Source organism: Melanostigma gelatinosum, assembly GCF_949748355.1.
Source record: "Melanostigma gelatinosum genome assembly, chromosome: 2".
Classification (NCBI taxonomy): Eukaryota; Metazoa; Chordata; class Actinopteri; order Perciformes; family Zoarcidae; genus Melanostigma; species Melanostigma gelatinosum.
In genome coordinates this window covers 31,890,649-31,905,947 of record NC_136635.1, presented here as the reverse complement: position 1 = coordinate 31,905,947, position 15,299 = coordinate 31,890,649, and the positions used below count along the sequence as shown (strand labels likewise).

General features: G+C 46.0%; 1 protein-coding gene across 3 annotated transcripts; it reads left to right on the top strand.

The window, feature by feature from the left end:
• The first annotated feature begins 5,251 nt into the window (after positions 1–5,251).
• Positions 5,252–12,852, top strand: dapk2a (death-associated protein kinase 2a). Of its 3 annotated transcripts, none has more exons than XM_079294881.1 (8): positions 5,252–5,477; positions 7,793–8,014; positions 8,331–8,469; positions 8,912–9,041; positions 10,469–10,544; positions 10,618–10,770; positions 10,885–10,930; positions 11,264–12,852. In XM_079294881.1, the coding sequence occupies exons 1-8, from the start codon at positions 5,416–5,418 to the stop codon at positions 11,915–11,917; spliced, it is 1,482 nt and encodes a 493-aa protein (XP_079151007.1). In that variant the 5' UTR covers positions 5,252–5,415; the 3' UTR covers positions 11,918–12,852. The 3 variants fall into 3 exon arrangements, with proteins under 3 accessions (XP_079151007.1, XP_079151008.1, XP_079151009.1); XM_079294882.1 differs by lacking the exon at positions 5,252–5,477 and adding an exon at positions 7,165–7,292 and having other exon boundaries at positions 11,264–12,851; XM_079294883.1 differs by lacking the exon at positions 5,252–5,477 and adding an exon at positions 7,189–7,253 and having other exon boundaries at positions 11,264–12,851.
• The last annotated feature ends 2,447 nt before the right edge of the window (positions 12,853–15,299 follow it).

The window sequence follows — 15,299 nt, the reverse complement described above, 5'->3', positions numbered from 1 at the left end:
TTGGACTTCTTGTTCTTCACATCCTCCAGAGACTCGTACGTGTTTCCCTGGACGGCGGCGCCCTCACCTGGGATCTGCTCAAAGGTGTTATTGGGCAGCCTGGCAGGCGTTGGCCTCCGGGGAACCTCGGAGTACATGACGTCTCCCTGCTGAGCCGAACCCCCACCTGACCCCGTCGAGGTCTGGTACAGCGGGTTGGACTGCACCACGACCACGCCCTGCTGCTCTGACCTGGAGCTGCCTCTGGGATCGGGGAGGGAGTAGGTGAGACAGGTGGTCCTCTTCAGAGGAGTGGGTGAGTGAGATGTTGAGGAGGGTCCACTGCACTGGTTCGAGTACTCCTCCTCCTCCTCCTCCTCCTCCTCCATGCTGCTGTGGTTCAACATCGGTAGAGATGTTCTCCTGATCTCGGGATAGCTGGTGTGAGCGGCGTTGAACGAGTCTCTCTCAGACATTGGCGCTGGGTTGGTGTTTCCTCGGACTCCCTCTGATCCGCTTGGGTCGGTCTGGGTTTGGGATGTTGAGTCGGGCAAAGATCCTCTCAGGGAGACGGCCAGAGGAAGGCCTCTCTGTGGTACTGGAGGAACGCCCTGAAAGACATGACACCAGAACCCTTTGATTCATGGATGAAAAAAGCACTCTCCACACGGTCCATCAGTAGCTGCTGGTATCACATGATCTTCTTCAGCTGACGGAGGATTCTTAAAGGAGTGTCTTATTGTGAACAAGCAAAAGCTGCAATGCTCAATGCCATTAGAACAGAAGTAGAACCACCGACTGTGTATAAGAAGTGGCCGTCTCACCATCACGTCACCCATTGTAGACTTCATTGGTTTTGAAGCCTTGAGTTCGGCATTTTGGCCGTTGCCATCTTGGTTTTTTGACGTAAGAGTGTGGAGCTCAGTACAACTAAACGCTGAAGAAGACCCAAATTCTTTCCTGAAGTGAAAACACCATCCTGTTAGCTGATTTGAATGGGACTGTGCTTTCGAATCCCATTTTATTCCTGTGCTCAATACTTTCTGACGCAGTTTTACTTCAGTCAAATATCTGAATATGTCTTCCACCACTGCAGAGGTGTCGGAAAAACACCTTTTGATGAAGTTTCAGAACTCTAAAAGTGTTTTTGCATGCAACACAATTCCTCAACAAACATTTGTGCTTGAATCCATCAGTTGTCACTTCCGTCATACCTGTGAGAGGGACACGGTGTCTACAGACACCGTCCCCGTCAGCTTTCTGCTTTTGTATTTGAGCGGCAGTGCAGGCTGATGAAGTGTCGGAGCCTCATTTTGCCGCTGAATCCTTTGGTTTCTGCCCGGGTCGCTGTGAGGATCATGTTTCTGGTCCCACAGAGTCCGCAGAGCTCGAACACTCAGCGTGGACTTCCCTTTGCTGTTGTAATTCACCACATCATAGAGTTCACCTGCGTCTACCTGAAAATAACAAGCAGCCTTATTGTCTCCTCACAATGTAAATGATGTTGCTGCCAGTCAAATTAAAACCAGCGGTGTGGCTGAAGCGGCCCCTCAGACGTAGACGCGTATTGTTTGTACCGGCATTAACCGGCCAAACCCTGCGGCATGTGTTGAATGTCTGATGCTATAATATAAAACCACCGTGATTGAAATGGCAGACCTGCGTTCCGTGAGAACGAACAAACTTAAATACAAATCTTTCGGAAAGAAGGTGCATCAAGTGAATTACAAATCATCTGGCACACAAGAGGACGAAAAAGTGCCTCTTCAGTTATTTCAAGGCAACAGATCAACACTTGAAAAAAACATGATTACAATTTATGTCATTTGAATATTGTGTCAAAATAGATTTTTTGCTTGTTTCTGTTGACAACAATCTTTTTTTAAAGCATTTAACTTAATATTGCAGGAGAAGAAAGTTATTTCACCTAAAACTACATTTCCTGTAAAGTGCACCTGTAACGTTTTACAGTGTGAAGATGTATTCCTTCAGGTGACCCCTCCTCACCTCCACCCAGCAGGAGGTCAGGTGTTCTCCAAAGGGCCGGATGGGGCTGAGTCTGTGATGCTCGATCAGCTCAACGAGACTTCCGTGTGTCCGATAGTCTCCCGATATCACGAACTCTCCGTCTGGATTCTGGGTGATGACGAAATGGCGGCACCTGTCGTGGCCCCTTTTTTATTTTGGAGAGAAAAACAAAAGCAACGACGAGTGAGATGAATCAGAAAAGGCCAGCAAACCGACCGAACGGTCCGGAACAGATTATTGTGCGACATGTTTTCCTCACTTGTAGGACAGGATGTAGCCGATGGCTTTGTCACTGAGGCGGATGAGGAAACAGCCCGGAGCTTTATCTCTCAGGAGATCTTCAGTGTCCCTGAAGGCCGAGAGAGACGGAACCGATTCAACAAATTAGGTTTAAAAATATCTCCGTCATGTCATGAACCCTGTGTTTTTAAATCTCCTTTTCTTTTGCTTTATGTTTTGATGCTTTTAATGGTTTCATGTGAAGCACTTTGAATTACCTTGTTGTTGAAATGTGCTGTACAAATAAACTTGCTTTATTAAACATCAAAACAGAAAAAAGAGATAAAAGCTGAACAAGTGATGATACGTCAATTCATGTTTCACCCAGAGTCTTTCATCCTGTCCAGCATATCGATTTATTAGCTTTTAGACAATCGCAGGTTTCAAGCGCTGATTAGAAATTACAGTCAGTCTTTTAAATGGAGAGCAGAATTAATTGGCGGGAAAAAATGCACTGAGATGTCGTGCATAGAGCCTGATATGATCAGTAGCTTGTGGTGGCGATCCTCTATGAACCAGTCTCAGTGTAGTCCTGATCCTCTATGAACCAGTCTCAGTGTAGTCCTGATCCTCTATGAACCAGTCTCAGTGTAGTCCTGATCCTCTATGAACCAGTCTCAGTGTAGTCCTGATCCTCTATGAACCAGTCTCAGTGTAGTCCTGATCCTCTATGAACCAGTCTCAGTGTAGTCCTGATCCTCTATGAACCAGTCTCAGTGTCTCAGTGCCGGGTCGGATTCTGGTGAAACCAGATGAACTCATGCAGGTTCACCAGGACCTCCTCCAGTTCAGACTCCAGCAGAGACCGGTCCACTGTGGACAGACCCAGATCCTCCAGCAGAGACCGGTCCACCGTGGACAGACCCAGATCCTCCAGCAGAGACCGGTCCACCGTGGACAGACCCAGATCCTCCAGCAGAGACCGGTCCACTGTGGACAGACCCAGATCCTCCAGCAGAGACCGGTCCACCGTGGACAGACCCAGATCCTCCAGCAGAGACCGGTCCACCGTGGACAGACCCAGATCCTCCAGCAGAGACCGGTCCACCGTGGACAGACCCAGATCCTCCAGCAGAGACCGGTCCACCGTGGACAGACCCAGGTGCAGTAAAGAGTTAAAAACTGAATCATAGTGGAGTAGAAGCCGAAATATTCATATAAAGTACTTTAATAAATGCACTAGTTACATTCCTTCCACCACAGCAACTAACAGAAAAACAAACAGAATGATCTACAGTATCCTGCAGAAATCTATTATTCAAATAAATTAAAATGCAATTCCACAACCTTATCAGAGCCAAAAACAGCTGCAAACTTTCAGTGCATTTGATCGTCTCCATTTCCACAAGTACAAACACAACCTTCTCCGTCACTCCGTCACTCCGGATCCTTACTTTCGTGCAGCGAAGCCTTTGAACCAGTTGGGGAAGTTTCCGTGGTTCAGGAGGAGCGGCGCCTGCGTCTCCGTGAACCACCTCAGCACCAGCTCCTTCAGGCCGCCCTCTGACGTCTCCATGTGCAGCTCGACGGCCGACGTCTTCTCCATCCTCTCTGGGGTTCTGTCAGCAGCTGATGGGGCAGTGATCACATGCACGCTCCTCTGCTCACGTTTTAACTCTCTAAAGGAAGACGAAACGCCTCATTTGCATATTTCCTTTGGGCGTCTCTCTCATCTGAACAGTGGCATTGTTTCAGTTGACCGATGACTCCTCTAGCTCTCATTGGGCAGCCCGTTTCTGTTTACTGTCTGTGTTGCTGGTCCCCCAGATTGAACTTTAACAGGTCACTTGGTACAATTTTCATTTTTGTTTGTTTTCATTTCATCAGATGAACTTCTGTTGGGTCGGTTTTTTACTGCTTGACTGTCTGATTGTCTGAGCTCAACAAGATAAATCATTCAAATGTAGGGTTAAGATGTGGACAGCCATTCAGACATCTGGAGCCACAATTACTCTGCAGGTAATTTGGTCATAAACCAAAACACTGATGATGACACCATGAAAGGTCAGGGAGTCACCAAAGTTATTCAAATTCATCCTCTGGGGAACATGAAAGTCTGAACCAAACTCCATAGCAATCAAACCATTTGTTTTGCTCAAACTGACAAATAGGCGCGACATGAAAAGACAGAGGATCACTAAATGTGTTGGGATTCATCCTCTGGGAACGTGAATATCTGGAGCAGATTTCATGACAATCCATCCAATAGTCAAGATATTTCACCTCGAACTGTCAATCTGATGTTGGTGCTGACACGTCAGGGGATCAAAGGAATTTATCCTCTGGGGAACATTGCTTTTCATTGATCAGAATCTATAGATTCTGACTATATCGTGACTATATATCGTCAAATAAATAAAATGTAATTCATCAATAAAATTAAAAACAGTAAATGTTCAAATTAATCAGCCTTATTAAGATAAAAAAAAAAACAAGTATAACAAAAAAACACCCCAATAATTGAATTTCAGAGTTGACGGTGTGCTAGAGTGCGCGAGACAACACGTGTCATAAGTTCACGCGCGGAGCTGAAAGATGGCCGAGCCAAGAGGCAGAGCGCGCACACAGAGGTGATGACGTCACACCCTATTTATATTATTACAAAGTAAAAGTTTACTTAAGTTTCTGCAAAGGCACGCGCTTCATTTAAGGCTTTTGATTGCATCTCATGACTTGGGACGTGTCCGTGTTTGACTCACACCTCTTGTTCAGAGGGAAGAGTAAAGCACCGTGAATACATTTAACATGAAGTCAAATGAATTCATGTTGCCATTCAACTCTCAACTGCATTATAGCAGTAGTTCACGTTTAAAATATATATATATATATTTAATTTCATCCAATTATAAGAAATGCCACCTTAAATGTGTAGTTCTGTTAGACGTCTGTCTCACGCGCTCCCCGCGCTGCTGAGCGGAATGTGTTGTGGGGACACGAGTCCTCAACGCGGAGAGACGCACGCAGGACAGGAGGAGGACATGGCGTTCAAGACCGCCGGGCATTCTACAAGTATCTGTGTTCATTCTTTGTTGTGCTGTTCACAGTACTAGTCTCGAGCCTCAGTGTCAGTAAGCCACCCGGTCGGTGGGCGACTGCTGTAACTGCGACACCAGTGAGGAGTCTGCAGACATGGACTTATTCAAGCAACAGGAAGTGGAGGATTTCTATGAAATTGGTGAAGAGTTGGGAAGGTACAGACATGCATCTCCGCTCATTTCCGTCAGCATGGTGAAATATGTGCATCTGCTATTTTATTTAATTGAATGAATAACGGTGAGATCTTTAATGCAAATCAGAATCCAAAATAGGAGACAGTGTGAATCAAGACACTTCCACACAGCCAGGCCATGACTCCCTAAATATGAAACAATGTGTCGCATTAGATGGATAAATAAATACAGAGGGGATGAATACAAAGATTAAAGCAGAAATAACTCAAACTAGAAACTAAAAACTAGCACCAAACTCAAGCTTTATATTTATTTATTTCTTTATTGATTACATACGTATTTCACTGACAATACTTCTGCGATGCATTTTAATATTATATACAGTATATAAACAAATTTAAACGTATTCATGAAGAATCCAGTCATGGGAAATTAGGATTTATGGGAATCTTGCATCTTTTTTTAGTTTGAGGACATACATTCTTTGAAAATATCTTATGAGGCAGATTTAAAGTGTAACTATTATTTCATTACATATTGTTCTTGTTATCAGTTACAGTGAGTCAGACATCCATAATATTAACATTCAGGCAACAGCGTTTAACATCCGAAAGAGAAACGTAACCGTGATACTAGTTGTGACACGTTTGTGAGAGTTATTATCGTGTTTTTGTTGGTAGTAGATCGCTTCATAAAGCACCAGACTAGAAGATTTGAAAATGGAAGTTGCAGCACCAACAAGCATGAAGATCACTTCACCCGGCAGTTATTGCTTCGCTGTTACAATATGGAAATTACACGGAATCATTAACTGCATGCTGCAAGTGCTCCTTCTCATAACAGGAGTCAAAACTTCCTCTTTGCCAGATGAATGTTTCTGTGTACCTCAGATTACACTGAAGTACTCCTGGTACTCCTGGAACAGTGACCTACTGTATTGCTGTGAAAGCAATGCATTCTGGGAAATTGGGACGTCTACTACATTTTGATGACAATAAGTTAACCGTATTTCTCTGCATCTCGCTGGTGAAACTGCTGCCAGTAAAATACTGTAATTGTTAAATTACATAGAATTACTGTATGTTTACAGTAAATTGCTGTAATTTCTAGAGGAGATTACTGGTGAAATTGCTGACTGTGATTTTACAGTAAGAAACATAAACTGTGTTGTATTTTAGGCATAGTTTTGTTGCAGTGCGTCAGTCAGGTGGAGACAACTGTTCAGCATGTGGAGATGCTTTTTAAAGGACTCTTCTATCTTTAGCTTCTCCCAGACGGGCCCAGATGAGGAAGTGGAGTGTTAGATTACAAGTGAACCAGAAATAAAGAGATGAAGCTGTACAGTCCTTTGACCTTTTGAGTATTCTGAACACATCAAACCCAGTGGTCACAATGCCGTCACAGCTCTGTAGCTCGTGTTATTGTGGGCTGCACAATATTCAGGCAGCATTTAATAACACTAAAATATTAAAGTTACTAAATAAGTTTAATTGTGTTGACTCCCATTTACCTTGTGTTAACCAGGAGTCATCAACAGGCTCGTCAGTGAGTGTTGGCAGGCCGCCATTGGCAACCATTTTGAATAATTGTCAACCAATTCTTCTCTATTATCATGTAAAAAATAGGGAGGGCAAACAGGAAAGCGTGCTCCCCAAATACATATCTTTTTATATTGACACCACGCTGCTGGAGACCCAGGACGTGTTGCTGGACCCGCTGGAGGGAAGGGAGGCCCGGGAGAACCAGAACCAGGACTGAGAGGGGCAGACTGTCAGACCTGCTGCAGGAGAATGAGAGGTTTTCTAAAGGGAGTCTGGTGCTCAGAGACACTACAGCGTTAGTCCACAGGGGGCGCCAGAATCAACACATAATGAAAGTTTTGTGTATGAAAAAAACACTTTATCTCAACGCTCAGCTCAGTGGACGGACGTTACTGACTAAAAGATACGGAGCATGATCTATTGCTTGACCAACACTGACATGTTGAGCCCAATACTCTTATTCATATTTGACAATAAAAAAAGAAGCAGATGATATTCGCTTGTATACATTTTTAACAAAAACTAAAACAATGATATCTCTTATCCTGTGTAATTTATAGAACTTTACAGTGGAACAAATAAACTTGTCAGAGCTTTCTGGAGAACACGTTTTCTCAAAATGACCTCAAACATTTCTTTGACATTTTTGTATTGCAATATTTTGACTAATATACTAATAAATATCAATATATCGATGATAAGCTGAAATGTAGCATTATGTTTGTTAGCGGTGAATAAACTGTAGTCCAGCCTCTCAGACACTCACCTCTCTGTGATTCCTCCTCTGTGTTGCAGCGGGCAGTTCGCCATCGTGAAGCAATGCAGAGAGAAACGCACGGGTCTGGAATTTGCCGCCAAGTTCATCAAGAAGCGGCAGAGCAGGGCGAGCTCTCGAGGCGTGCGGCGGGAGGAGATTGAGCGGGAGGTGGACATCCTGCAGCAGATCCGGCACGCCAACATCGTCACGCTGCACGACGTCTACGAGAACCGCACGGACGTGGTGCTCATCCTGCAGCTGTGAGAGAGCGCTTCACTTGCAGTTATTCACAGCAGTGTGGAGCATTTTCATCTGTTAATTACAGCGCATGAAGCCTCTTTATAACAGTCTACGTCCGGTATTACAAACTCACGATGTGCTGCAAGACACAGAACTTTATCTTAAATTAGTGGACGTCCTCATGTGTTCAAACTTACCAAATGTGCTGGACCGTAATGGTCCACAGGGACCAACAGAATCAACACAAACCGACAGTTCTTTGTAACTTTAAGGAATAGTGATAAAGATTGATGACGTTTTCATGAATGATTTGGATGATACGGGTTTGTGTTCCAGGGTCTCTGGAGGGGAGCTGTTTGACTTCCTGGCACAGAAGGAGTCTCTGAGCGAGGAAGAGGCCACTCAGTTCATCAAGCAAATCCTCGAGGGGGTCAACTACCTCCACGCCAGGAAGATAGCCCACTTTGATCTCAAGGTTGGTCCTGAAGAGACGTGATGCTACACGCTGCTTCACAATGTGTGGAGGAGACAGGGTGCTACCGTGGACTCATTTCCAAAGAATATTCTGTGTTAAATGTTTGGTAAAACAGTCGGTAGCAATCTATAACACTGTAGGAGAGCTGGTGGGGCCTTTTGCATGTCTGTGTCCAGAGGTTGTCCACCAGTTGAAGCTATTAGATCTTAAATCTAGAAAAATATGACTTGGGTGCACAGTATCTTTTGAAATGATGAGTTTTGCGCCTTATGCACATACTGAAGTCTGCTTTTTATTATTTGCAATTTAGAATAAATATCACGAAGAGAAACAACATAATAGTAAAGTAAAGTAAAGTAAAGTAAATAGTAAAGTTTTTTGCATTTTTAATTCACATCGATTTTTCTGAAACATTTTAAACGTCATCTTCTCTCATCTGCAGCCTGAAAACATCATGCTGCTGGACAAGAATGTGCCGTTGCCCAGAATCAAACTCATTGATTTCGGTCTCGCCCACAAGATTGAAGCCGGCGTTGAGTTCAAGAACATCTTTGGAACACCTGAGTTTGTAGGTAAGAAACAAACGCAACCAAGAAACAACAAAAACTCGGACACGCCCGCAAAAGTGTAGTCAGAACAAGGCGGCCTGATAAGTGGCAAACAATGACGTTGGTGCAGCTGAGATGCTTTGAATCTCTAGTGTCCGTTATGTCCATCCAGGCTGAAAATGTCCAGTCGGAGACACAGTCCAAGGACGTCCAGTGAGAGTACTTTAGTCCTTAGATTGACATTTAGCCACGCTCATAGCACGCTCACATAAAGCCCAATTGCTTTCTGATATCATCATTTTAAATCCAGACCGGCATTCCACAAGTTTATACAAACACACACAGTGTTTATGTACAAAGAAACACACACACACACACACACACACACATACATAGAGTGACAAGAAGGTGAACACAAAGAAAAAAGAAATAAAAGGGCCAAAAAAGAATACAGAAAAAGCACTGAACTATATGCTATACATTCTATTTATTTATTTATTTGCCTTTTTGACGGGCTAAAAATTTCATCTTTGCACACTCATCAGAACTGGTTCAAACTTTTAAATATTTTGTGGGTTTCATAGCACATCGGCTCGATAGCACCTCCTATAAATGTGGCCGTTCAGGTGGTTGCAATCTGCAACCTCACCACTAGATGGCACCAAATCCTAAACAATGTTTAGATTCAATTTAATGTTTTTCAAATGCTGCTATTCATCCAATCTGGGTGAGTCACGCATCATCATCAGCGGGGGTAAGAGGAGGGTTTCTTATCATTTTACTCAAAATTACAATAACAAGGAGGAGGAGAACCTCATTCTCTCTGAATTAAAGACAGAAACCAATGAGCCACTTCTTCCAACACGATGGAAAGGTTGAACTTTCAGTCTCTCAAAACAAAGCTTTCAGCTGTAAACATAACAAACATTAAATCCTGATGTTGTTATTTATTATGCATAACTTCATTTGGTGTACGTTAGTCTCTTCATCTTCTCTCTGTTTTCATCTTGTCAATCATGTGTAGAGCACCTTGAATTGCATTTGATTTATTTGAAAGGGGCTTGATGAATAAAACATTATTGATTGATATACTGTTGACATTATTTTCTGATTTATGGAGTGATACAAAGAGATATCTAAAATTCTTTCTGCAAAAACCTTTGACTAATATTTCAATAACCTGGTTTATCCAACGTTCACATTTATGTTCTGACATAAACAATTCCTCATCTGCACATTTATCAAAAAACTATTTTCTTAATGTAAGTAATCAACTGGGGAAGTTTATTTACGCACATTTTCCATTTTTTACCCTTAAAAAGATCCATAACCTGTGACATGAGGTAGCACAGAGATCATATTCTGGACTCGTAATGTGTCAAACTGAACACGAATCTGCTGATTTGCTTTAACAGAGATGCATTCTGCTTGTCATCTGTTTGCCTTTTAAGCACCGGAGATTGTCAACTATGAGCCGCTGGGATTAGAAGCAGACATGTGGAGCATCGGGGTCATCACCTACATCCTGCAAGTGAACCCACAAATACCTTGATGTCACCTTTAGAGCACACGACCTGAACGTTGTGTTTTCTTGCTCCAGGCTGAGTGGTGCGTCACCTTTCCTCGGGGAGACCAAACAGGACACGCTGGGCAACATTTCAGCCATAAATTATGAGTTTGACGAGGAGTTTTTCTGTCACACCAGCGAGCTGGCCAAGAAATTCATCAGCCAGCTGTTGGAGGAGGATAAGACGTAAGACGTGGTGAACGACATTTTCCTCACGGCCAATTTAAAGTTAATCTTTTTGTTTTGTGTAATGTTCTCCAGAATCACACAACTAGTAGTAACATTTATTTTCTCTTCCAGGAAAAGATTAACAATTCAAGATGCTCTTAATCACCCATGGATCAAGGTAAAGTTAAAATAGCCAGAATTATAGATGAATTAAATTCATTAATCACCTTATTTAAAGATCTACATTACAGTATAGCTGTTATAATGATGTTTCTCTTCTTTCCTTCAAACATATCTATTTTACTGGAAGACGACAAGAGTATAATTCAGCCACTCAATGTAATATTTTAAATAGTTTTTACCCCAAAAGAAGAAGAATGAAATCGTGAATTCTTATTATGTTTCACACTCCTGCTGTTTGAGGACATTTCTCAACATGTCTGACTTAAGTGTAGTGTATAATTACATGAGCTGTTGTATCAACAGAAACTAACTCTCCCTTCTTTTAAAGTCCAACGAGCACAAGGAGGAAAATAAAGCCCAGGAGCCCAAGAAACGGGAGCGCCGCCAGCTGAAGACCAAGCGCCTGAGGGAGTACACCATCAAGTCCCACTCGAGCATGCCGCCCAACAACACCTACGTGAACTTTGAGCGCTTTGCCCAGGTGGTGGTGGACATCGACCAGATGGAGAGCTCGTTCGTGAGCCTGGCAGCGGCCCACGACTCCCTGCAAGAGGACATCGACGCCATGGTGTCCATATACAACGAGAAGGAGGCCTGGTACAAGGAGGAGAGCGAAGACGTCCGCCATGAGCTCTCGCAGATCCGCTACGAGTTCCGTAAAGTGGAGGCCTTCAAGAGGAGCCTGCAGGACGACATGCAGGCCTTCAGCTCCGGCCTCGGCGCCGTCAGCAGCCGCTACCGGGAGAGGCAGAGCCACTTCGACGCGCTGCGCCTGGAGCTCAGCAACGAGCTGAAGTGGGTCCAGGAGGTGATGGGTTCTTTCCCCGGGGATGGAGGCGGCAGCGGGTACCCCGGCTGCAGCTTCTCCACCGTCTTCAACGACGACGTAAACGAAGCCCTGAAGGAGCTGCTGAACCGCTCCTGTGGAGGAGAGCTGCTGACGGGGATCAACCTGGACTTTGAAACCGGACAGCAACGATGATGGCAACCTGTAGCGTGGATTGTTCTAGTCAGAGAGAGCTCTGCCTCTGGTCAGTATGTACTCAGCGGGATGGAGGGAGCCACCGTGCGGCACCTACTGCTGGTGGATCCACATGGACGGGAAGAGAGCTTTGGAGTTGGATTTCAAATACACAAAGCAAATGCCAACCAGGTGTTTTTGAGTGTTGGTCACCTGGTGCGATTCCACATGGAGAACCAGATGCCTGTCTTCTCTGGAAGCAGTGAGCTGTGTCTGAGACAGCCAATCCTACAAAGACACACACACACATACACACACACACATACATGGCATGCATACATTAGCCTGCAGCAGCGGTTCTCAAGGGTTTTGGAGCTGAGGCACAATGTGCACAAGCAAAAAAACTTGAAACCTTTCAGCACTTTTAACTACATTAGAATTTTAAACCAACCAGGTCCTGTCAACATGTGAGACATTACTGAGACCATATACTGTATCTGTGCAGTGTGTAAGAACATTGGAGTACATTCTCACTGTTGTGCACACTGAGCCTCACCCCGCGTTGACAGCAGCTGCTGGCCTCCAGAACATCCTGTCTCTCTCAAAGTCTGAGCACAATTACTGGTGTCGGGAGGAAATTACCAGAATGTTGGCACACTTTAACAATCTTTTTTTGTCTTGCTTAATCTGTCTTGTGTTCATTTCTTTTGAGTTGTTATTGCTTTGTGACCCAATTTCCCATGCTTGACTGTTGAATCCCACTTTTTTCTTACATTCTGTGTCAAGAATTAAAATGATCTTTGTAAACAGAGTCTACAGAAACGGATTTGAAATTTAGTCTCCGATAAGTTGGCAATAATGCAAATAATAAAGTGTTTTGTTTCTAATAACGTAATCAAATACATCGTCAGTCCTTTTACAGAATGGATCACTGGATTTTGTTTGCAATTTCTTTTTTAATCCTCCAACCACAGAAACATTTAATTCTTCTTACACCTTTTATGAGCTAATTATTATTAAATTCAGGAAATACTCACAGCCCATGTTTACTGTAATTACCTAGTAAGAAATCCTAACACAACTATCAGCAGTTAACGGGGACAGAAATCGAACAAGGTGTTATGATGTGGTGTGTTCATGGACCCGAATGCAGACTCAGACAGCAGAGTTGTATTTCAAAACCAAGATAATTTATTTTTCTCAGTCAAGGGAAAAGTCAGGAAACGGACAAAGTCAATAGGAGGCGTCTCCACGCCTCCGCCCGGTTCCAAGCCGGAACGTGGCCAATCCTACTGAGCGGCAGACGAAGCCGACAGGAAAACTGTCAATACGAAGGCACGTGCTCGCGCTCCGCTCGGATTCTAGCCGGGAAGTGGCCGGTCCGCGGCTGGCAAGCCTGCTGGATCGTCTGTGTGACACCCGAGGCTCGACACAGGATCGCCAAGACTACACAGTTGATCTCCGAGGAACTAACTGGAAGGCTTCTTCGTACAAGTGAAAACCCGAGGCTCGACACTGGACAGCAGGCAAGTTGAAAAAGCAAAACGGGTCGTTAGTGGCAGATCTTCAGAGAGTGAACAAACGGACTACTCACGGGTCGGAATACCAGGTAGGTAAACGGACCGACTGACAACTGGGATGAGAGTGACAGGAGAATTTGTCAGCTGGAGGCGATCACAGGAGATGAGGCACAGCTGTGCCTACGGAGAGAGGCGCGGCAGTGGGCGGGACTCGTAGGAGGACACTACTGAGGGAAATACAGCAGAGTTAGACATAAATCCTCACAGTACCCCCCCTCAACGGGAGCCTCCCGGCGAACCTGCCAGGCTTATCGGGGTGCAGGCGATGGTATGTGCGGAGTAGCTCTGGATCCATAATCCAGGAGCGAGGAACCCAGCATCGTTCCTCCACACCATCGCAATCAACGAGGTATTGGTAACCCCTACCTCGTCGGCGGACATCCAGGAGACGGTCGACTGTGTAAACCGGACCGCCTCCGATGAGTCGGGGGGGTGGAGGGGGTTCGGCCGGAGGGTTCAGAGGACTGGAGTGAACGGGTTTGAGAAGAGACACATGGAAAACAGGGTGGATCCTCATGGATTGTGGGAGCTTGAGCTTGACCGTGACCGGGTTGATAACGGAGACGATGGGGAACGGGCCAATGAATCTGGGGGAGAGCTTCTTGGATTGAGTGCGTAGGGGTATGTCCTTGGTGGAAAGCCAGACCTGTTTGCCGGGAAGATAGGTGGGGGCGGGTGTGCGGCGGCGATCAGCCAGACGCTTGTTTTGTTCGGAAGAACGAAGTAGGGTGGCACGAGTCTCTCTCCAGACTCTTCTGCATCGGCGATGGTTGATTTGGACTGACGGGACGGAAATCTCGACCTCTTGGCTGGGTAGAAGGGGAGGTTGGTAGCCAATGGAGGCCTCGAAGGGGGAGAGACCTGTTGCTGTGGAGGTATGGCTGTTGTGTGCGTACTCTATCCAGGCCAAGTGACGACTACAGGAAGATGGATTTGCCGTCGCTACACATCGGAGCATGGCTTCTAGCTCCTGGTTAAGCCTCTCGGTCTGCCCATTGGTCTGGGGGTGAAAGCCAGAGGAGAGGCTAGCAGTGGCACCGAGGCTGCGGCACAACGCCTTCCAAACTTGGGAGGAGAACTGAGGACCCCGATCAGAACCAATATCCATAGGGATGCCGTGGAGTCTAAAGACCTGTGGGGGCCTGTGGGGAACCGGCAGAGGTCGTAATAGTCCAACAGGGGGTCTGTGTGAGGCCTTGTTGTGCACACAGGTGTTACAGGCTAGGCCGTACGCTCGGGTGTCATTGTCCAAGGATGGCCACCAGAAGGAGCGCCGGAGCCAGTTGATTGTACGTCTTATCCCAGGGTGGCCGGAGAGTCGGGAGTCATGAGCCCATTGTAGGACTCGGGAACGGATGGAAAGGGGAACGAACAGGCGCCAGTACGGGGACCCAGACCGACCGTCATCATCCAGCGAACCAAGTCCCACACCGGCACGCCTCCGTGGCAGACGGCGATCCGCTGCCCCCGAACGCGGGCAACGGACGCGTAAGTCCCCCCCTTCCTCCTCCGCTCGCTCCGGACGCAGCGCTCGGGGACAAACCTCCGACAGCCCGGCTTCCGGCGACTCCAGCCTCCCAGCACGCCACGCTCGAAGCCACCGGCACGGCGCTGGCGCCCCGACCGCATCTCCCAGCGGAACCGACCCGCCCAGGATCGCCGCCTGGACCGTAGCGCGCCTGTTAACGGAGCTGCAGGAGAGGGGGATCCCCCACAAGCGCCGCGACAAGAAAGTGACACTGCTCCAACTCCTCGCAGACGCCATGACACCTCGCTACGCAGCGACGGACTTTCCAGCAACACACGGGCGCGCTGTCAGTGAC